The sequence below is a fragment of the Gracilinanus agilis genome, chromosome 5 (genome assembly GCF_016433145.1).
Source record: "Gracilinanus agilis isolate LMUSP501 chromosome 5, AgileGrace, whole genome shotgun sequence".
In the NCBI taxonomy this organism is placed as follows: Eukaryota; Metazoa; Chordata; class Mammalia; order Didelphimorphia; family Didelphidae; genus Gracilinanus; species Gracilinanus agilis.
Window position 1 is genome coordinate 270707912 of NC_058134.1, and position 16430 is coordinate 270724341.

Sequence of the window (16430 nt, forward strand, 5' to 3'; positions counted from 1 at the left end):
TATATAGAACCAAGATTGGAGGGCTGCTAATTTAAAATCTGGGCCACTGCCAAAAGTACATTGCTGGTCTGAGGCACCAGTGAGAGTTTCAGGGGCTACTAGCTCAAAAATAGCAACCCTAAAAGGGACTGTTGTATAGTACTAATGGACAACTGTGAATTATCCATTTTCTAATGGCATACCACATTCATTTCAGACACTGGCAGATCACAAGATTTAGGACCCCTAAAGTAAAGTCATTCTGATTGCATCTTGGTGTTTTTTCCCCCACTTTGATTTTGACCTCATTTTAGGTGCTGTCATCTTGAAAATTGCTCTAGCTAAACACTCATGCTTTTATGCCACAGGAAGGCAAAATGCTTTCACTTTCAAAGATCCCAGGCAACAAATCTTAATCTAATCTGTATAATTAGCATTAGAGATGTAAGATTCTCCCTGAGAGGAAGCAAAAAAAGAAAGACTAGTCACAAACAAGCATAGAGTAATCCACATTGCCTGCTTTTTAGGAGAGTGACTTTTATCATTAAAATGTTAATATTTGGAGGGAATAGAATTTTTTTTAAAGACCTTCAGTCTTCTCCTTTAGGTAAAACATTTTTTAATGCTTTTCTCTCATGATTCCTTCTTCCAAGAAATGATTTTAGTTTCTGAAATGGTAAGAAATTAGGAATCAAAATGACCTAGCCATTTCTCGGTCGTTAGTGGTGATAAATTGGGGGACCTTTGATTTCCTCTAATATATTATTTCTTCCACTTGAATGTGTCACCCTGGTTGAGTTTCAGGTCCACAGAATCCGTGCTTGATCCTTATATCATCCAGGAGACAGTACTGGGAGTTTTTCCTCTAGCCTGTTAGCTCACAAAAGCAGATATGTTTTTCTTTAAGAATTATTTATTGTTAACCAAGAATTCACAAATGCAACTATAAACAATAATACTTCACTACATAGTGAAGGTTGTTGACTTTTAAAAAAAAAGAAAGAAAAACCTCACCTAACTGCTTCCCCTCTAAAAAAAACTCACTCATCAAGTCCTTTTCTTTTTTTTTTTAAACCCTTACTTTCCATCTTAGAATCAATAACTGTGTATTGGTTCCAAGGCAGAAGAGTGGCAAGGACTAGGCAGTGGGGGTTAATGGACTTATCCAGGGTCACACAACTAGGAAGTGTCTGAGGGCAAATTTGAACCTTCTAATAATCTCAAGGAAGAATGATGGAAATAGTCCTCTATGATACAGAGTTAGGTCTTGTGAAAATTTCTAATGTATATTAAAAGAACCAGCTTTGTGAATATCAACATATTATACAATATGTCTACTGTTTTTACCCCAATAAATAAGCACTTTTTTGTCTTTCCTACCTCTTTCTCAACATATTAGAAAAAAGAGAAAATAATAGCTAATTATTTTATATAATATAAATATAAAAAAGAGAATAATAATAGCTAATAATTAGAGGGCAGCTAAATGGCTCAGTGGATTGAGAGCCATGCCTGGAGATGAGAAGTCCTGAGTTTAAATCTGGCCACAGATACTTCCTAGCTGTGTAACCCTGGGCAAGTCACTTAACCCCACTGCCTAACCCTTACTACTCTTCTGTCTTAGGACTCTTATGGGTAACTTTTATAATTCACTGGGTTTAGAGAAAGGGGAGAAGGAGGACTGATTGGACAGGGAATGACAGACTGAAACCCAACAAATTGGGGAAACACAAACTACACCAAAATACAGGGTATGGGAAAACTTGGATTGCGAGTTGATACCAACTGCCACCACAGATCCACCTAGCCTGGGAGTCTATGAAACCAGCAAATAACAATGAGTAATATTGGAACAAAAGATTTATGAACACAGGTTTAATAAAGACTATAGGGGTTAGGGATAATGGGGAGAGGTCATACTAAACCTAAACCACTATGGATCAATTCAGAGTTAAAGGTTAAAGATCTGGGAAATCCTACACTACACTATGCAGACAGCCAAGACACAAGGGACTAATGAGATCTCACGTAGATGGTCTGATGGTCTTGATCTGTGGCTCAAAATGTATCAGTCCAAGTATATTCCAAGAGCACAGGTTCCAGCCAAATAACTCTTCAGAGAAATCAGGGAGACTGACCTTGCTTGTCCACCAAACAAGACAGTATTCTCAACCTTCTCTCTGTGATCCTGCTAGTTGAGAGGTTCCAGATGTTGCTCAGAGATAGCCAAAATCCACAGGCTCTCAGTTCAGTGGTTTCCCAACTCCTTCAAAACCCCAACTGCCTTTAGAGAGAATCCACTGTGTTCCAGGTTGGACTCTCAGATCCTGCCTACCTGTCTAAACTTCCAAATCTGCTTTTAAAACCTATTTCCCTCTTACAGACCAATACACAGTATTGATTCTAAGATACAATTTAAGGGTTTAAAAAAAAGGAAAAAAGATTCTATGTCCAGGGAGCACAGAGGTAGCTGCACTTTCTAGCTGTGTGACCCTGAGCAAGTCACTTTACCCCATTTGCCTAACCCCTACTGTCGTTCTGCCTTAGAACTAATACATAGTATTGATTCTAAAATTGAACATAAAGATCTTATTTTTTTAAAGTAAGAGTTAGCATCTATTTAACACCCACTATGTGCCATTTACTAAGCACTTTACAAATGTTATCTTATTTGAGCCTCACGACAACCTTAGAAAGTAGTGCTATTTGCCTCCATTTTACAGTTGAGTAAACTGAGACTAAGAGAAGAAAAAGCCTTGAGACAAGCAGTCAAGAAAACAGATCCTCACATTGACCATATCCCCCAAAATGTCTCATTCTGCATCTTGAGTCATTCACCTTTCAGGAAAAGGGTATCATCCTTCTCCATCATCGATCCTCTGGAGTCATCATTGGTCATTGTATTGTGTCACACCACCATGGGTCTAAAGTAGGGGCAGAATCAGGCAGGACAGACAGTGCCATTTATGATTCAGACCAACTGGTGACAGGAATGCCACAGGCAGAGACTGGGAAATATTATGCTCATTAATTACCAAGAGGATTGACAAATGAACCTGGCCAGAGATGTGGGTCTTTCCTAAAGCCTAAAGGCATCACTGAGCAACTCATTTTCCATGTTACAACCTCCAAAAGGTTTAACAGATGCTTTTAATGCCACCATGGCACCGTGTGCCAGTTTGTGGGGATCAAGCAATCTGGTTGAAAATGTTTCTGGTTTTGAGATAAGGACAAGATTCTCAGCTGAAGGAAGAGTGGTTTGGAGGAGGAAAAGGTGTTTCTGTGAAGCAGAAAATGTTTTATTTCAAGTCAACCCTTCCTGACTTTTGGTATTCTCATGATTTTTTTTAAAACCTCTTTTAAAAAAAGGAAGTTTGGGAGCAACTAGGTGGCTTAGTGGGTTGAGAGGCAGATCTAGAGATGGAAAATCTTGAGTTCAAATCTGGCCACCCTGAGCAAGTCACTTTACATCGATTGTCTAGCCCTTGCTGTTCCTCTGTCTTAGAATTGATAAATAGAAGGTAAGTGTTTAAAATAATAAAGATAAAAGCCTAAAACCACTGGGCTATCTACAGCTTTTGGTATCATTCCAATACAGAATTGCCTTAAGTTGTCATGGGACAGTGAACTCTGATGAAAATAGTACTGGACTCAAAGTCAAAAGCCCTTGTTGGTCTTCTAAACTCCATCACTTACTGGCTGCATTTATCTCTTGGCTTCTCCAACCCCTACCATGTTTTCAGCCATAAAGTGGGCATATTCCAGTCTTGCATTAGAATGATTGCAGATTCATACTCTATGGTACTATCTCAGTGCCTTGCACTTAGTATGTCTTCAATAACTTTAACAAATGAATAATTGAATGAGAATAGACCAACAATACAAAATTTAGAAAATAACATAGAACAATGAATATTTACAGTACAGAGAACATTTAGAATAGAGGTTAGAAGAAAGCCCAGAGAGTAGAAGGTTTCAATCTACTACCAACCACTATAGAATTTTGATAACAAAACATTTTTATTATATTTTTGGAGTCATTTTCATCTCATTGATTTCATCATTGCCTAAATACTTAAGCCTGGAAATTGCTTGCGATTGTAGTTCATATTTCGCTGCAAGATGCTATGAAGGACCTGATGATGTATAATTGTAGGGTTCTGTGTTCTGGGAAGAAAGACAACCTCATTTCATTTTCTCAGCCCTGAAAACTAATAAGGCAGGTGTCACCCTCTTTTTCAAAAGTCAGATTGTTTCTTCCACCATAAACTTTCATTTTCCAAGGGCTACCATGGAAATGAAATATTTTTCCCTGATAAATTGGCAGATGGACATGATGTTTAACCTCACGAAGCCCCTTTTCTTTTCTCTTAGAGCCAAGGGATCTGATGGCACATAGCAGGTGCCTCCATTCAGCATAATTACATATTGGAAATTGTTTATCACAGGCTATGTAATCTCAGTTAGGGAAAATTAAAAAACCTAGCCCTCCAACACTGACATGAATATCTATGCGAAGGGACTGTTGTTAGTGGGGAAAAACTGGACACCTGCACCATGATTGCTCTGGGAATGGGAAAAGGTTGGGGAGGAAATAGATAAGAATGAGGCTGACACTATGTGTCTTCGTGGATGAGCTTCTGCCATTTCTAGAAATGGACATAGTCTTTTTTTTTTTTTAACCCTTATCTTCTATCTTAGAATCAATACTGTGAATTGGCTCCAAGGCAGAAGATCCATAATGGTTAGGCAATAGGGAGTAAGTGACTTGCCCAGGTATTGCCTGTGTTTTCACAGGAACAGGGACAAAATTGGGGTCTCCAGCTTTCAAACTGACCTAAACTTAGGGTCTTTAGATCTCATGCTGCTACAAAGTGGGATTCTCTTAGATTCCATGTTGACACCTGGAAGGTAGCTACCTAGATATCCCCTGGACATAGAACCTTTTTTATTTTTTAAACTTTTGCCTTTTGTCTTATAATCAGTACTATGTATCAGTTCCAAGGCAGAAGAGGGAGAAAGGCTAGGTAATGGGGTTTTAGTAACTTGCCCAGGGTCACACAGCTAGGATGTGTCTAAGGTCACATTTGAATCCAAGACCTCCCATCTCTAGCTCTGGCTCTTAACCCGCTGAGTCACCTAGCTCTCCCTGGGGACATAGAGCCTTAAAGCACCCTTATTATTATCCCTTGGGTCATCCTTACATCTCAGAGAAGAGACGAGATTGAGTGGGGATGTTGAACAAGCTTTGGCTTCATCTTTTGTGATGCCAGCTGTTTGCCCCCCTAAGTTCATAAATGCTGGATTCATTTGGCACATGCAGTGAAAACAAATGAACAATGTGTGTGCCACTGCTGTGTTAGGTGCACAAGGAGACTGGCCAAATTGGGGGAAATGAGAGGGACAGATGGTCCCCTGTTCCATTTTAAAAGCATGCTTGGCTAAGCCTGTTTAGTCATCTCTCTTACATTAATAAATCTCTTTGCTGAATTTGGGGTTTGGGTTCCTGTTTCTCCTCCTCCACCCGCAGCCTTATGGGACCAAACTGTAAAGAAAACTTATGATGGCTCTCATTATGACCAATATGCGGTCCTTACGTCCCTGAAGGATCACGCTAGCACTAGGACAGGGATTATCCTATGGCTGTTGGGATGGCATTGGGAGAAGCTTGCAGGCTTGTAGCTGAGGTGCCCTGGTGGATTACTACCAGCATTCCTTTGGAGGTGTGCTGGCAAAGACCAAAAACTTGCCTCTACCTGGGATGGGGGGGCTTAGTAAAGGGCTCTTGTGGGTGGGACTGGTCTGCAAAGTCAGTGGGGAAAGTCTCTTGAATTTCTCTTGTGTTAGCCTTGGCTCTGTAGCTTCTTAATTAGCCCCCTTTGTGGCTCAAATAAAAAGGGATTGGAATACAATGTGAAAGTGCTCCTTCTAAGGGCTCCGAGGCTTTGTACGGAAGCGTTGTGTTTGGGTGTATATACGGGTGCCAAAGCTGAGCTTAGTATGGTTTTATAGAGCTTTGTATAGGAGAGTTTCAATAGGTGAAAATATCATATATATGTATATGTATATGTATATAGTATTTAGCTTTAATAGCTTAAACTTTTAATAGTTTAAAGAGACAGGCGCTAAAATGGAGACTCGGGAGATGCATGTATAGACATCCATATATATTGAGATGGTTGCAATTTTGTTTTAGAAATATCCATATTCCTCTATTCACATATACAAGTATATGTATGTATACCCCATATATATTCCTGCTCTGTAAAAATGTTATATGGTTTTTATTTATAATACTATATTATTAATATATTTATTTTGCATAATTATATAATTAATTTATATGATTTATATTTCTATGGCTTAAATTGCTATAAAATGGGTATATATGTGGCTTAGGGGTGGCACCTGTGATTTCATCAATAGAGGGAAATGTGCTATAATGCAGGTTGACCCCTTCTTCCTGTCTTGGAGCTTGTCCCTTTTTCTCTTATCTATACCAACTGCCTCACAATCAATTAACAAGGATCTGTTAGGCTCCTGGCAGGTGCCAAGCACTGTGCCAAGTTCTGGGGATCCAAATACAAAAAGGGAAGCAATCCCTACTTGCAATGAGCTTGCATTCTACAGGAGAAAATCAGCGCCGATAAATATATGTTTGTGTGTATGCACATCATAATTACAAAGAAAATAAATAGAAATACATACAAAATAGACAGGTGCTACAGTGGACATAGTGTTAGACCTGAAGTCTGGAAGACCAGAGTTAAAATCTGGCATCAGATACTTTATAGCAATGTGATTCTGGGCAAGCTGCTTAACTTCTGTCTGCCTCTGTTTACTCATCTGTAAAATGGGAATAATAATACTTTCCAATTTTACCAGTGAGGATTCTGAGCCTCATTAGACTTTTAACTAGTTTTCTCTAGAGCTGATATGGTTAAAGGTGAAAGTCACACTGAGAACTTTCTACATAAGCACACTATATATATATATATGCACTCTTGAGGTTACTGGTATTTACTATCCATATTTTATAGAGTAGGGTATCTACATGGGGAAAGAGACAGAGCACTGGGACTCATCTTTTTGAGTCCAAATCCAGCCTCAGACTTACTAGCTGTGTGATCCCAGACAAGTCACTTAACCCTGTTGACCTCAGTTTCCTCATCTGTAAAATTAGATAGAAAAGGAAATGGCAAACCACTCTTTATCAAGAAAACCCCAAACATGAAGAGTTAGCTATAACTGAAACCACTAACCACAAAAATTTTACTGAACAGAAAATTTGCCCAATGACATACATTTTTAAACAAGTGCTGTGCTCATTCATTAGCACATGTTGCCTCTAGAAATAAATGAAATAAAAGCTGGAAACTGAATCTGTAGATAATTTTTTGGTTTTCTTCATATTAAGTAACTCCAGTCTATTGAAAGGAAGGAAGAAAGGAAGAAATTCAAGTCAATGCAACTATCATTTAAAGGTCCACTATGTGCAAGGAACTGACCTAGGTACTGAATTTAAAAAAAAAAAAAGATAAAATAAGTCAGTGCCCCCAAGGAACTTATAACCTGCCAAAGAGATCATATATGCAGATAAATATGACCAGAAGAAATATGAAGTCATTTAGGAAGATGGGCAAGGTCTTAGCAGAAGAGACCTCCTTTAGTAGCGACATCTGAAGAAATGTAAGAATTCTCTGAGTCCAGAGGAGAATTATCACATACAGGTTATATATGACTACTGAACCATCTTGGCTGGAACCTAGATATCTTCCAATATCTTCCAAGTCCCTTTTTGGAAGTTGAAAATCACACATAATAGTGAACCCTATTATCTAATAAATATTTCTTATATAAAGATAGCTAAGCACTTAACAACTTTTCTCAGGCTTGTCAGAGCTACCAGCATCAGTACTCTTTTGCTCTGGCACCATTATTAATAACTAAATAGCAATAATGAAATAAAAAGAAACACTCCTGTGATGTGGACAAGTGAAAATTCTGGACAAAGACTGATGGAATTGCTAATGTTTGATGTAATGACTCACACTAATGCTTCTCAGGGAGAGAATGAGTGAACTTATGCAAGAATTTACCCTGCTTGGGAAAATGACAAACATTTAGTGTATAATTAATTTTTTTTATTTTACATATTTTTCTGTCTCTTTTTTCTATTGCCAGTCAGGTATACCTGAAATTGCATGAAATAGTATTCCTTATTACAAAAAGGAATAATTTGGTTTTGTAGAAAAGAGCCAGGTAAAGAGTTAGTTGGACTCTGGTCTCAGACACTTCATAATTGTGTGATCCTGGACATGTCATTTAATCCCAGCTGCTTAGATCTTGCTGTTCTTTTATGTTAGAATCTTTTGATTCTAAAATAGAAGGTAAGAGTTATTTTTTTAAAAGAAAGAAACAAAGAAACAAAGAAAGAAAGAAAGAAGTGCACTTAAGTTAATTCTAAGAAATTAGCTCTCAAAGTGGATGTTAAATATTTTTAACTAAATAAATTTATATTTAATGCACATGTAGGGCTTGGTGTTCTTTAAAGTACAGGAGGTAACTTTCAAGTGGAAAGGAATAATTAATAGTTATATCTTTTTTTTTGTCCCATTCTTACATTGGGTCTTTCTCTGTACCTTGAGCATAATTTGTCTGGTGTCGGTATACAGGCACTAACATACTAATCCTTTCACCTCCAAACTGCTTAGTTTATGGTTGCTCACTTATGTTGCCATAAAGGAACATTGGCAGCTATTGTTCCTCTTTATAGTTTCATGATGCTATATTAGTAGGCCATTCTACAAATTTGAATTTGCTTGTTTTTCTGTAACTAATTTTATCTTCCTTAATTTAGCCTAAATGTTTACCTAAGTTTCTTTTACAATGCTTACATTTTTTCCTTTTTATATTCTAGTCATATTTTCAGAAATAACTGCCCATTTGAAAATATGATTACTTTTTTAGTTTTTTAACCTCTTTTTTATAGTCTGGTAAAAACAGATTTTAAAAAATAATATTTTTCTCCAGTTACATGTAAAAACAAATTTTAACATTCATTTTTTTAAAAAGTATAAGTTTCAAATTCTCTCCCTTTCTCCCTATCCTCCTCTTTGAAACAGAAGGCAATCCAATATAAGTTATATTTGTGTAATCACATATGCAATAGCATAAGGAAAATTGATTTTTATTGATAGCTTTTGTTTTGGTTTCCAATTTCCTCATGCATTTAATTCCCCTCTCTTCTCACAGAGTTATCCCTCCTAACAAAAAATGTTTAAAAGAGCAAAGAAAAAAAAGGAGGGAAAAATAATTCAGCAAATCCAATTAAAATATCAAAAAATTGTTTTTCCATGCTATGAACCCCAACAGTGGACCCTGGTTTCTGCAAAGAATCAGGGAGAATAATTTCCTGTCTCTTCTTTGGAACCAAGTAGTTCTTAATAAATTTCACACTATTTAGATTATTTTATGATTGTTATCATTTCCATTTCCATTGTTATGGTTATTGTTTATATTATTTTCCTGGCTTTGTTTCTTTTTCTTTATATCAATTCATGCAAGACCCTTCAATACTTCATCATGTTCATTGTTTCTTTTAGTCCAGTATTATTCCATTCCATTCAGGAACTCCAGTTCATTTAGCCATTCTCTTAAAGATGGGCATGTCTACGTCATTGCCAGTCTTTTGCTACCACAAAAAGCATTTCTATAAATATTGTGGTCTAAGGAGCCTTCTTGTCAATGACGTCTCTGGTGTATATTCCTAACAGTGGAATCTCTGGGTTCCACTCATCTTTTCTAACAGAAAATCCAGACTTCCTGCAACATGAAATATTTTGATGGAAATATGAGTGACAGTAATAGTCTCCCCTCTAAATTATTTCATTAAAATTGAAAATGTTTGGAAATACATTTTACATATGACTGCACCTAAATGACCTACATCAAATTACTTGCCATAGCCAGGAGAGAGGAGAGAAGGGAGAAAATTTGGAACTTAATTTTTTAAAACCTAATGTTAAAAAATTTTGCATGTAATTGGAAAAAATGAAATATTTTTAAAAGCATATGTACCCAAAGTAAATGATGTGCCAATTTTTCAGTTTTCTCTATTTTCTCTATCTTTCACCTCATTTCTTCTTATCTTGGAGGTATTTCCATGCCTACTGTCTTTTCAGACCAGAATTTATGGGTTCTGTCAATATATTTCATGGCTCAAACAGTTCTATGTCTAGATTAGCTTGGGGGATGGGGGGACAGGGTCATCAAGAGTCCAAGGATACTCTGTATTATAACAATTTCTATGGCTAGGGTTAAGCTTAACCATCAACCCCCACCTAAAACTCATCTTCCTTCTACAGAAGGACATGTTTCTTTCTACATTGATGGAGAACCTCAGATACACGTGTTGTTTTTTTCCTTTTTATTAATGTTTCTCTCTTGATGCCCTGAAAGCTATCCATTGGTCATTGTAACTTAAATATATTTGTGTCTATAAAAAGGGGCTGGAAAAGAGCCTTTTTTTGTGTTCAGTGACCAATGGCCCTGACCCAGAAAAGAGGCAAAGAATTTCAATTGCATTGGACACTTCTCTTCCTTCTCTCAGCTCTCAAAATGCTCAGGGTCAGTGGAGATTGCTATAAATTGACTTGCTTGCTTGCCCTGCTGTGTTTTGGGGATTGAAAGTTTCCCTTGCCAGCATTTTTTAAAAAGTGAAGTATGTATTCTCCAAATCAGTCTCCAGAACCAGAGCTTATATTGACCTAATTTTGCCCAGCACGTTCTCTATATACCTACACTTAGAAATAGTCTCCAAAGTGTCCTGCAAGCCCTGTGCTATGTAGATGTGCCCGCGGAATGACACAGTGGATGGCAAAGCACATCAATAGCACAAAGACACCCAATTGCCCAAGTTTAATTAAAATTCTTCATTTTCAACAACTTGGTTTCTTTATGACTTCACTTACTTTGGGATCTTCATTTGAAGAAATATTGGACCCATGGCAGTAGCCCTAACCACAGTCAATCTAGGATCCCAAAATGGCAGCCTTCATGCAAATTCTCAACTAGTGTGAGCTTCCAGGTTATCACTTCTCTCATTCTACCTAAAAACACAAATTAAACCACTCTGGGTCATACCAATATGCCAAATAACATTGTGGAATAATAATAATGATGATAGTAATTTAAGGTTTGCTGTATAACTTATTATATGTATGAAAGAATGAAGGAGCTTAAGCAACTTCCCTAGGGTCATATAGTATTTGAGGTAAGATTTGAATTCAGACTCTAAGCCCAGCACTCAACTCATTTTAGTAACATATTTATATATGTATATATATAATATATTTAATAACATAAATACTCATTTAATAACATAATAACACAACATAATAACATCTAATACTGTGATAACAATGTAACTTGTTACAAATCTTATTTTCTCACAACTCTGTGTTGTAGATGCTATTATTATTCCCATTTTACAGGTGAAGAAACTGAGACAGAGATCAAGTAACTTGCCTAGGGTCATGTACCTAATTAGTATCTAAAGCAGATTTTGAACTTGGGTCTTCCTCAATTCAAATCCCACCTTCTGAGAGGGATAAAAAAAAAAACAAACCCTTTCCAGTCCCTGACCTCCTCCCCCAGTGTCTTTGCTCTGAGTTTGCCAACCAATTACCCTCTATACTTCTTGTATGAAAGTTGTTTGCATGGCATCTCCTTTGTCTAAATGTGAGTTCTTTGAAGTGAGGGATCCTGTGTTTCCTTTTATTTTATTCCCAGCGATTACACAGTGCCTTGTACAGAGATTGCATGATAAATGCTTGTTAACCAACTGATTTCTGACTCCAAGAACAACACATTACCCATTGCACCCCCAAAGGAGCATTTTGTAAAAATTGTAGGTTAGTGGTTCTCCATTGACATCATTCTCAAAGGCTGAAGGGTAACTGAGGTATCTCTGCTTTCTTCTGACGTTATGTTTAGACCATCCAATCATTTGTCTAAATTGCTTTTCACTGTTTGCCTTCTCAAACAAAATGTCAATAAGATTTTGGCTCAGGGTCTGAGTTGAGACATAACTGTTCCTGGGGGTTATATCCTTTTCCTTAACAATTGCTGCTTTTCTCCTGGTTTATGTTGGCTAACCAGTCTTAGAAAAAATTTAAATAGTTCCATCCTGGTGCTTGGTTTAAAAGGGATTCTTCTTCCTATATAACTTTCTGTTTTATTCTATGTCGAACTAATGTGAGTTAGAGCTCATATGATGTAGAGATTTACTATACACAAGTCATTCTAGGGTATGTAAAATATGTATGTATGTGCACTAATACACTGTTGGTGGAACTGAGAACTGATTCAACCATTTTTTTGGAGTGCAATTTGGAATTATGCCCAATTTTAAAGAATTGTAAAACTTCATATAACCTTAGACCTAGTAATATCAACCTCAAGGAGATCAGTAAAAAAGAAAACAACTTCTATGTTCCAAAATATTTATAGAGACACTCTTTGTGATGGCAAAGAATTAGAAATTGATGGGATTCCCATTCATTGAGGAATGGCTAAACAAATTGTGGTTTACGGTTGTGATAGAATACTACTATACCATAAGAAATGTTGAACAGGTTAATTTTAGAAAAACATGGAAAGACCTACATGAAATTATGAAAAATGAAATGAGCAGAACATTATGTACAGCAAATAGAAAGACTGTTTGAAGAATGACTTGTGTATGTCCACCTTCAGAGAAAAAACTGATAAGTAGAAAAAAGCAAGACATAATTTTATATATCCATATATCTTTTTTTTAAATGATGCCTTCTCTAGTGCAGAGAAGGAAAAGAAGGTGGGAGATACCTGAGAATTTTAATGTAATAAACAAGTAAATCAGTTGTTTTTTTAAGAGTATGTATGATATGTGCGTCTCCATTCTGAATTCAAGATATAGGAGCCTAATAAATTTAGAGCTGGAAGGGACATGATGTAGGGGAAAATACTGACTCTGGCCTCAGGGATCTGAGTTCAAATTCTACCTGTGACATAATAATAATACTAGCTAACATTTCTATAATACTTTAAAGCTTATGAAGTACTTTCTCTCATTTGATCCCCACCAACAACCCTATCTACATTTTACAAAGTAGAAAATGGATGGTGGAGTATGCAATTTGTCCAAGATCACCCAGCCACGTAGTATCTGAAGCAGGATTTGAATTCAGGTCTTACAGCTCCAAAGCCAACACTTCCATTGTGGTATACTACAGTACTACAGTATACCACAGTATGTAAAAAATTTGGCACGGCTGAACCACTTCCCTAAAGCAAGATGGGTCCATCCCTATAGAAATTCCTCCTTAAAAATGCAAATGGTCCAAATGACTTTATAGCCTTCTAGGTTAAGAAGTAATTGCAAACTGTGGAATTTCATTATTAACTAAAAATTTGTTAATAGGCAGAGACTATGAAAAAAATTAAATTTATAATCAAGTCAGGTAAGATGTGGCTTTCAATTTTTCCTGTGGCATTCACTAGCTGGATGATCATAGGAAAGTCATTTAATTTACTAGATCCTCAATTTTCTTATCTGTAAAATGGAAATAGCAGGTACAAGAGCTACCTCCCAGAGTTATTTTAAGAAAATCAAATGAAAAAATAAATATAAAAAGCATTTTGTTAATCTTCTAAGTATACCTGCAAATGTCACCTGCTATAAGTTAGAACTTGGATAAAATGAGATTTTATCCAAAACTTGGATTAAAAAAACATATTTGGGTCGGAGTGGACATGATTGAGGGTGTGGACTCGAAACTACCACACCAATGCAACTACCAACAATTTGGAAATTGGTCTTGATCAAGGACACATGACAAAACTAGTGGAAATGTGCATCGGCCATGGGTGGGGGGAGTGCGGGGGGCAAAGGGGAAAGGAGGAGCATGAATCATGTAACCATGTTAAAAATGAATATTAATAAATGTTTGAAAAAAAACATATTTGGGATCCCCAAGATGGTGTACCAGTACTTGTAATTCTGACCCATAACTGAGTGATTCAGGGTTCTGTGTTGATTTTAAATTGATTAAATTAAATTAACTTTGAATCAATTAAATTGATATCTAATGATACTCTGTCTTCCTCAGTCTTATTGCAAAATTCTATAGCTTGGCTATGGAATTGCATTTTGTAAGAGATGTAGTCTAGTACTTGGGGACTAATTGAAGCCAATGGAGTTATTTTAATGCAGTAATTTTGTGCCGTTATTTATGATGGGAGAGAATGTGATTTGGAAGAGTTTCAAAGCTGTGACAGATCATGAGCCATATGATGGGGGTAGGTCATGTTTGATGCATAAAAGATGGCAGTTTATCTTTATAACTGAGATAATATAAAGACATATGAAAAATGGAATGTAAATATGAAGCTGCCTGACTTATATTTATTAAGGTAATTGTAGTTTATAGCAACCTTAATCTTTTCTTTTTGTCATCGCTTATAGAGACCTTGTTAATTTTAAGAAGTAATAGTGAATCAGTTAACTCATAAAAATATCCTGGGGAAAAATTTGGTGTCTCCATTTTGAAATACGAACCACTTAGTAGGGAGAATTAATGGTTTCAGATGATAAAACTTTGTTGCTGGATTAGTTCCTTGTAGTATTTAATAGTTTTCCATGCACAATAAGTTTTTAAAAAATTTTTAATGGTTTCCTGTAAAACCTCTTAAAGTGTGGCCAGAAACAACCATTTGAGCCCCTCAATCTCATTTGATAATTCACTGTACTTCTCTGTGGTTTCTCATGTCTTATTTATCCAGTCTTTGAATAATGTCTAAAGGTTTCTCCTTTAAGAATTCTTAAGAATTCTCCCTCAATCAAGGTACATTCCCATTCAGAATTCTTTTGTATGGCTAAAGTCTAGGTGTTTGCCATTTGGTCCAATTATTATTCTTTTGTCCAAAGATTAATTTAAATACATGGAAAAATGATATTCAAGGTTTCTCTTCTTGCAACTTACAATTTTCATAACTTTAAATTCTACCCTATCTCTTGCAGACACCTATTTGTTTAGTCTTGCTACCATTTTTGATGTTTGTTCTCTATCATGTCTTGAGTTTCTTTATTCTCCACTTGAAACCCAATTGAGCTTTCAGACCTTCTCACTTCAAACTCTTTTTTCCTTCTCTTTTCTCAACTTGACTCCTAAAAGTTCTCCTTCCCTACACAACCCTTCTCCATAGCAGGTTTGGTGTATCTGTCACAATCAGTATGACTGAGGGACATCTAAAGCAAGCAAGATTCATCTCTTTTCTGGAAGTCTCTGCTCTACTTTTTTACGTCTCTGTCTCTCACCTAAAGATCACGGACAACTTCTCTTCATGGAACAACACATTCTTCTTCACTTTCTGGGATCTTAATGAGTTCCTTAAACGATAACTGACTACTCTTTATGCCCAATAAGCCATTCTCTTCCTGGATCATAGACACATATTTTCCAGTGAATAACTGGTAATTAGATGACAGTCTATTAAAAGTCTTCATTGAACCAGAACCTGGATTGAAATTAACCAAATCCTTCATTGTACCTTTGCAGATGAGAGTCCTTACACTAAGTCCGCCAGCCAGACAAAGCCACCTGATGGAGCATTGGCTGTGAGGAGACAGAGCATCCCAGGTTAGACCAGATTACTGGATCATCAATTATTTTATTTGTTAAATCTTGTCGCCTCACAAGCCAGGAAACTCCAACTTGATACCTTCACCCCCACCCAATTAAAAAAAATTGTCACTTATTCAACTGAATATAATATGTAATTTAGAATTGTTTTTTTTTTTATTCAGACTGATACAGTCATAAAATATGGGCTCTGGAAGAGTCTGACAACTTGCGAGAATCCATCTTGCTTGGACTTCTTTTGTCAAATTGCTTGAATTGATACTCTCAATTTCTCTCCTCAATTTTTCGTGGTAACTTTTTCCAGAGGCATATATATTTGTATAGTGATAGATAACAAACAGAAAGAGAAAGGGTCAAGAAATAACTGGAATAGAAGAAGATACATTTCCTGAATAAAAGATGTCTGGAGGCCTGATACACCTTTTTTCAGAGTCTTTCTTCCCTCTTCCTTTATAGACCTAGAATAATTTCCTTCAATAACTCGGGTTTCTGGATTCATTCCTAAATGAATTAGGTCACCACAAGTGGGCTGAGAAACATATTCCATCATCCAAAAGTTTGGAAGGAATAAATAACCATGAATATTAAAAAAATTAGGACCTACGAATTTCAAAATTACTTAAAAATGTGAATTCTAGAACTAAATAGTGGCTAATAATGTATTAATGGAATTACATACTCCAAATCTTTCTGCAACACATAAGTCACAGAAAGATTCCTTTGTGAGAATAAATTCACTTACCAAAGAAAAAAAACTTGATGAAT

At 36.3% G+C, this 16430-nt stretch overlaps 1 protein-coding gene across 1 annotated transcript in view; it reads left to right on the forward strand.

The window, feature by feature from the left end:
- Positions 1-16430, forward strand: part of GRIP1 (glutamate receptor interacting protein 1) — a 491773-nt gene that overhangs the window by 273649 nt on the left and 201694 nt on the right. The window contains exon 2 of the mRNA XM_044679204.1: positions 15582-15662. Coding sequence (XP_044535139.1) covers positions 15582-15662 — 81 coding nt within the window. The remainder of the gene's footprint in view (positions 1-15581; positions 15663-16430) is intronic.